The 8,195-nt window shown below is 39.5% G+C and overlaps 1 protein-coding gene across 1 annotated transcript; it reads right to left on the bottom strand.

Annotated features, from left to right (window-relative positions):
- Positions 1 to 3,234: 3,234 nt before the first annotated feature.
- LOC311183755 (ribosome production factor 1-like) lies at positions 3,235 to 4,664 on the bottom strand (the record flags this gene model as incomplete). The annotated part of the gene is made up of 2 exons (XM_084253353.1): positions 3,235 to 4,075; positions 4,507 to 4,664. The coding sequence occupies 2 exons, from the start codon at positions 4,662 to 4,664 to the stop codon at positions 3,235 to 3,237; spliced, it is 999 nt and encodes a 332-aa protein (XP_084109479.1).
- Positions 4,665 to 8,195: the final 3,531 nt, after the last annotated feature.

Genomic DNA, 8,195 nt, shown 5'->3' with positions numbered 1-8,195 from the left:
AATAGAGACAAAAGAAAGTTACATTTCTTTTGCTCTATGTTTTTTAGCATGAGATTTACACCCGATTTATATATCCCCCCCCCAATTTAATCACCACAGCAACCCTGTAGAGTGGGATTATGACCATTCCATTTTATAGATAAGAATGTGTCAAGGTAGAGAAAAAATATCCCCGCACCTCTCTGGGTTATTCTTGGCTGATCAAGCAATCACATTAACATCAGGTAGATTAGTAGGGGAAAAAGAACAAATTTAATTACCTACGTATGGAGATACGGAGAACCTGCATAGATGTGAATTCTGATACCAGTGAGGGAAATGATGGTATGTATCTTAAGTTAAGATAGGGAACTGGGGTTCACATGATGAGAAGAGGCTGACCCATGTGACAAAGACCAGATGTTCTGTAACTACATGTTTTTACCTGCCATATAGATAGACTGCTCTGATAAAAAAAAAGATTTTTTTTTCTGGTAAAAATCCAATTCTGGATAATATCTCTCAATTTTCATTCTTCAGGGAAGAATGAAAGGTTAAGGGAGTGTTAAGGTTTAGGGAGTGGTAAAAGTGTCTTCCAAGGCTGCAGGGCCTCAATTAACCTGAGCTTAAATAATCCACATGCCCAAAGTTACACAACTTGGAAAGACCTGTTCTGAACATCTATCTACCCTTCAGATGTAAAGGATGGAAAACATTAAGTAACTACTCAAGGATGCTTAGCCATTGAGTGGTGGAATAGAAATTTGACTCACACTTTTCTGATTTCATGTCATCACTCATTTATAAATGTTACGTACCTGCCATATGTCATGATCCCTTAGTGAAGAAGACAGATATGATTCTTATCTTCATGGAACTTGCAGGCCAAGTAAGGGAGACACAATTTAAAATGATAATGGATATCATCTGGTACACTCTTGCCAACTGAAATCTAGATATCTTGCTTCTAATTTGTAGTCCATATATTTTGAAAGCCCACATCCTTTTACAGGATTTTAAAGAACTCACAGGATACTAACATTCTCAGTGTTGTTCTGTCTATGACCATCTGTTATAACACAAATCATTTCAATTCTTCACTCAGGTCAAATTGGACATAATACCAATAATCATCATATGTGATTAAGAATACTTGGGCAAACTAACAGTAGCAGGAACTTCCTTAGCCTGAAAAAAAAAAAAAAACACATCTGTGGAAAACCTACAACTAATAGCATACTTAGTGGGGAAAAAACTGAAAATTTTCCCCTTAAACTCAAGAACAAAGCAAGGAAAACTTTCATCATTTTTATTCAATATTTTACTTGTATGATGCAATAATGCAGGAAAAAGAAAGCAAAGGTCTTCAAATTACAAAGGAAAAAGTAAAACTTTCTTTGCATATGGCATGGTCTTTCACATAGAAAATTCCAGGGAATCTACTGAAAAGCTATTTTAACTAGTAAGTGGACTTAGCAATGCTCAAATTGCATGTTAACAATGAAATTGTTTTAAAAACTAAAATATCATCTGTAAGCATTAGCAAATATTTAGAAAAATATTAACAAAATATATGCAAGACCTATACATTAAAAACCATAAAACAGTGCTGACAGAAATTGAAGAAGACCTAAATAAATGGAGAGATACACTGCATTCATAGACTGGAAGACTCAATATTGTTGCAATATCATTCTCCCCAAATTAGTCTATTGTTCAACACAATCTCAACAAAAATCCCTGAAGTTTTTTTCATAAAGGTTAGCTAGCTGATTCTAAAACTTTTATGGAATGCATAGGATCAAAATAACCAAAAAGATTTTGAAAAAAGAATAAAGTTTGAAGAGACACGCATAATTTAAAGACTTACTGTGAAACTATACTAACACAAGTATGGCTTAAAAATAAATATATAGACAATTGAAATAGAATAAACTCACACATGTCATCAATTTTTTACAAAGATGCAACAGCAATTCAGTGGAGAAAGGACAGTCTTTTACTAAGTGATTCTAGAACAGTGGGGGTATTCATATGCGAAAGACAAATTTTTGCCATTACCACACATCTTATATAATAAATCAATTAAAAATTCTAAACCTAAATATAAGAGCTACTGTGATAAAACTCTTAGAAAAAAAGCTTTGTGACCTTCAGCCAGGCAAAGATTTTTTTAGATATGATCGAAAAAAGAAAGCACAAATCATAAAAATGTTGATAAATTGGGCTTTATCAAAACTGAAATTTTCTGCTCTTCAAAAGGTACTGTTAAAATAAAAATAAAATTTATTATTTAATAAAAAAAGGTACTGTTAAAGAAGTAAAAAGACAAGCTACATACTGGAAGAAAGTATTTATAAAATGCGCAGCTAATAGAGGACTCATATCCAGAAATTTCCAGTTAAATGGGTGATAGTCTTGCATAGACCCTTCACCAGAAAAGAAATGCAGATGGCAAATAAGCACATGAAAAAATGTTCAGCAACATTAGTCATCAGGGAAATACAAATTAAAACCTCATTATATCCTGCTGCATAGTCACATGAAAAATTAGGTGGAAAAGAAATTCTACATTTTACTTTGTTGGAAAATGTCTACCTTCACTCTGCCAAAGCCTCTTCAAGAAGTTGGAGTCCGTTGAACAATAATTCTTATTTACTGTGCAGAACCCTGGGGTGAGAAACAAAGGGACATCTGGAGAAGTTCACAGACTGAGTGGCTGTCATATTTGTGAGTTGCAGGAAGGAGTAAAAGATAATGGCCTTACCCTGCCTTCATTCTTTTAGGATAAGAAATTAGGTCCTTACAGCATCCCAAACACAGATAGCTTTGGCTAAATAAGCTCTGAAAGATTAAGGGATTGCTTTGAAGTTATGAACATTATTTCTCCTTTATTAATTAAGATTGCTCGGAACCAACCTCCTTTAGTTAACTGAAAATGTTAGAAATTAACTAGACTTCTTCTTTCCTTTGTTAAGAAAAAATAGTTATGTATTCTTTTTTTTTTTTTAAACTTGCACCAAAATGACTTTTATTTGTATTTGCTGTATCATAAACAAAAACGGAATTTGTGGCAGGCTCTTGATAGTTTGTCCAGACATGAAAGAAGGTTTAAAAAATTAGGAAATGCTCTTTTGAAAATGGTCTTCTGTCACCAATTCAAGATAGGTGTTCAGCAAAATCCAATACTGCTCCCTCAGTATTTTATAAATGGAATTTTCTTCTACTTGTATCCATTTCTCGGGGCTTATGGACTCATTCATATTCTCCATATTTAGAATCAAAGGTTCCTTTCTGAAGAGATCTTAATTTTAAGGTAAAACGTGGTCCAAGTTCCTGAATTCCCACTTTCTTTTCACTCTTGAATATGTATCTGTGAAACCGGAAGAAGATATAATCTCGTTGATTGTGGAATGTGGCAACCTGCCTTCCAACAAACTGAGGATTATGGGGAAAGAGCGATGCAAACATACGTCCAACAGAATGACCCAGCCGCGTTGTAAAATTATTTAGAATTATTTCAGGTATATGTTCTGTGGGGTCTTTGCCTCTTCTCTTAATTTCCTTACGTAGACGAACACTGCTCATTTTAAAATGTGCAGTTGGGCCATTTGGCAAGTGACTCAAAATTAACCCATTTGGTACTTTACGATCTTCATTAATAAGCATTAAATCTGTAAAATCTCTGGAAATACATTGTGGAATAATTTTTTTCAGAGCAAGTCCTCTTCTATAATAAACATGTGCATTTGGTATAACTGTAGAGAGCTGTTCACAGAGTCGCACAGTTCTCCCATCAGGTCTATCAGATGTTGTAATGAGAATCTTGGGAGAAGTCTGTCTATTGAAGTAAGATGAAAATTCATCTGTAGCTTCATCATATGCAACCTTTTCATCATTAGGGTCTACTATGGTTTCATCAGGCACTCGCTGGTTGTCAATGGTCTTGGGTGTAGGTTTTGGTGGAGCCTTATCACCAAGAGCCTCTCTTTCCTTTTTAAGCTTTTTCTTAGCTGCCAATTTTCCCTTCCGCTGCTGCTGTTTCCACCGCGTGAACATCAAGCGCCCCCGCTGTTTGTTCTTAATTTCCGAAATGCTGAAGCCGGCTGAAGCCTGGGGGGGGGGGGGGGGGAAGCAGTCGCTTTCGGGGGTTGGACCCCACTTTCGGTGGGGGGGGAAGCAGACGCTTTCGGGGGTCGGACCCCACTTTCGGTGGGGGGGGAAGCAGTCGCTTTCGGGGGTTGGACCCCACTTTCGGTGTGGGGGGGAAGCAGTCGCTTTCAGGGGTTGGACCCCACTTTCGGTCAGGGGGGGGAAGCAGTCGCTTTCGGAGGTTGGACCCCACTTTCGGTCGGGGGGGGGAAGCAGTCGCTTTCGGGGGTTGGACCCCACTTTCGGTGGGGGGGAAGCAGTCGCTTTCAGGGGTTGGACCCCACTTTCGGTGGGGGGGGAAGCAGTCGCTTTCAGGGGTTGGACCCCACTTTCGGTGGGGGGGGGAAGCAGTCGCTTTCGGGGGTTGGACCCCACTTTCGGTCGGGGGGGGAAGCAGTCGCTTTCGGGGGTTGGACCCCACTTTCGGTCGTCCCATCCTCAGCGACTGCAGCCTCCTGGGGCTCTTCATTAATGGCTTTTCGTTTCAGGCCTTTCTTCCCGCTGCCTACACTTTTATCAGCGGCCTTCGCCATGTTTGCTTCCTCAGTAGGGAAACGGAAGTGGCTGCCTCTAGTTATGTATTCTTTTTGTGTATGTTATTTACCTCTATAGGGAGGCCAAAATCCCAAGGAAGGAGACCAATGTCTCAAAGAAATCTGAAACTAGTCTTCTGGGTATAGGTGTGTTTGATCTGAATAACCTCTTTAATGAACTTCTCTTTTACAATGCATTTGCATCACAGCAAGTGATCATTTCAGTCAACAGTTAAAATTAAAAACTCTTAACAATGTGAAGCATTGATGAGGATCTGGAGTAACTATAATCCTCATACATTCCTGATGCGAATGCAAAAGGGACAGTTTCCATGGGCAGTTTCTAATAAATTGCCGAATATACCATATAATCCACACTTAGATATTAACCAAGAGAAATAAAAATACATATGTCTATAGAAAAGCTTTCATGCAAATGTTCAGAACAGCTTTATTCATAATTGCCAATGTCTGAAAACAATCCAAACACACATAGATTAACAGATAAATTACGACATATGTATACAATAAAATATTACTCAGCAATGAAACAACGAACCACAGATACATGCTACAACACAGATGAATCTCAAAAGCATTATGTGTAGTGAAATAAATCAGACACAAAAGACTATCTACTCTCACTCTGTTTATATGACACCTGGAAAAGGCAAAACAGGAACAGAAGACAGTTCAGGGACTGAGGATTGAGGAAAAGATTTGAATGCAGACGGGCACAGGGAAATGTGGAGTGATAGAAATGTTCTTGATGTTGATTGTGATTGTGCTTGCATGACTGAATCAGTTTGTCAGAACTCATTGAGCTGATCACTTAAAAGTAGTGAATTTATTCTATGTAAGTTAAACTTGAATCAGTTTTCTATTGCTATAAAAAATCACCACAAACTTAGCAGCTTAAAAGACCCATGATCTGTCAAATTGAAGCAAAACTGAAGAAAAACAGTGGTTTACTTGGTGTGCTAGGAATTGCAATTTGGGGGAATACAGGGTCAGTGTAAAACTGAACTATGCACCTCAAATGGCCCTGGAGGTGTACAGTATTTAAAGGCTCCACAGGCAGTCTCCAAAATTGTTTTGAGCAGTTATAATTGATGGTGACTCAAAGAAGTGACTGTCTTTGTATGGTTGACCCATTGCTTAGTCTCTCAAGACTGTTACTGAAACTGCAGTGCCTGCCAGCCTTCCAGGATATTTATTTGTAGTTAGGATCTCTGAGACCACATCTGGGTAGAGGTGTGTGTAAGTTACACTTCTTTTATGGCCCCTCTGGCTCCATCATAGAGTCCCTTGACATTTGTAACTACATTTTGTCTTCTTATTTCCACAGAGTTCACAGTTCTGTAAGTCACATAACCAGTTTGCTGTGGCTGAGTTCACAGTGTGGAGTATCACAAGGCTGAAACCAAGGCGTGAGCCAATCTGGGTTCTTGTCTGGCTATTGTGGAGAAAAATTTGCTTCTGAGCTCATTCTTGTCATTGACAGAATTTAAATTCCTTGCAACTGAGGCCCCCATTCCTTTGTCAGCTGGATGAGCTCTCAATTCCTAAAGGACACCTATACTTCTTGCCACACGCTTCTTCCATCTTCAAGCCAGCAATAGCATGTTGAACCTCAGATTTCCTCCTCAGCAACCAGCCAGAGATAACTCTGCCTTTAAAGGGCTCACATGAAGATGTTAGACTCACCTAGATAATCTTCCTTTTTAATTTTTATTTATTTTTTAAAAAGATTTATTTATTTATACAAGAACTGGGATACAGTTCAGAGGCATGGGAGGGTGAGAGAATTTACCAGAGACAGAGCGGGAAGCAGAACAAGTAGACGGACCAAAGACAATGCTGAAGGGAGCAGCAGGCGCAGCAGGAGAGATCTGCTGTGCCATGTGGGAATCTCCCTGGCTGACCGGGAATCGAACTCCCACAGCAGAGGTTGTGGACAGCTTCACAGCACGACGTTCAACCCACTGTGCCCCCAGGAAGGCCCATCTCCCTTTTTTAAAGTTGACTGTGACATATAATATAACATGATTACAAGAGTAAATTCTACTATATACACAGTCCTGGGGTTCACCCATATATGCATAGTTTGGGGGCAATAATTCTGGGGGACCATCACAGAACTGTGCCAGCCATGATGCTTGAATAATTCTTTCTTTTAAAATTAAATTCTATGTAATTATACATTTTAAATGTTTTCCTTTTGAAAAGTATAAAATTATTTATTTCTGGAGACTGTCCCAGAAAATTGAGAATGTATTGTTGCCATGTGATTGAGTTACTTTCCTGCTACATATGTTAGGACAGGACAGAAGGGGACCAAGCTAACATATTTTGAATGCCTATGATGTGTCAGACACATGCTAGACATTTTACATAAATAAAACATCAAAGGGTCTCTGATTCAAAGAAATTGATGGGAATGAGGGTAGAGGGGGATGGAAGGCAGACAAAAATTTCCAATGCATAGAGTTGAGAAAGAGAAAATATCAGAATGCGAAGCTGAGTCATTCTGGGATTCTGTCCCCAACAAGGCAGAGAGGAAAGGAAACAAGTGAAGGGGTGATAGTGATAAACTACAAGTAGCCCCTACTTAGGTTCCCACATGGTAGAGCTTCCAAACTGGAGTGTCTGGAATGGGTTATAGGTGTCGGGAGCCAGGGGAAGTCAGAGTGCCTGCCTCTGTTTACCCCTGGGAGCTATATCAATGTCATCATTGAAAAAATGTGATCAGGTAAAAAAAAAAAATTTGAAAATTACTGGCCTGGGGTATGAGACAAAGCTCCTGCAGAAGTGAGGAAGTACAGAAAGGACCTAGATAGAACGCAACCATGCTCCCTAAGGAATGGTCCTGAGGGAAGGATCTGCTCTTCAATCCCTCATCTTTTCTAGGCTATAAAACTGCAAGAAAATCTGGGATTTAGACATTGGAGGACGGAGCACTATTGATAGGCTCCCCTGCTGCATATTACCAAGGAAGGAATATGATATAATAGGGACTGTGGCCAGACTTGGGAGTAGGTTGAGGAGTGGGATGGCCAACAAGCTTCTTACAAGTGTCACAGTAAGCCCTGCCCAGTCCTGAGCTAAGCCCAACAAAGTGAGGTGCTTTGATGGAAGGGGTAAGGGTTCTGGATTGAGGCTGTTTTGAGGTCCTGACCTCACCACTTACCAACCTAAAGCCCTTATGCAAAACGATTCAACTTTTCTGACCCTCATTGTCCACATCTGTAGAATCTGGGGGGATGGTGGTAATCTTATGCCCTTGGTTGGCAAATAGGACATGAAGATGCTGCCTGCATAATACCTGGAAAGTGCTATAGACTCAGTAAATTGGAGTTTGGGTACAATTATGGAGACATCTGGCATTTTGTTGGCTGAGGGTGTGATACCTATCTTTGGAGATGGGGAAACCACATACCTGTTCCTGCAGGGTTGACCCCATCTGGACTTGAGTTTCTATTTCTAATTTCCTATCTCACGCTTGCTTGCTCTCTTTCCTCTTCACTTGAA

Source organism: Talpa europaea (assembly GCF_964194135.1).
Source record: "Talpa europaea genome assembly, chromosome: 14".
NCBI lineage: Eukaryota > Metazoa > Chordata > Mammalia > Eulipotyphla > Talpidae > Talpa > Talpa europaea.
This window is presented reverse-complemented; position numbering and strand designations above follow the sequence as displayed.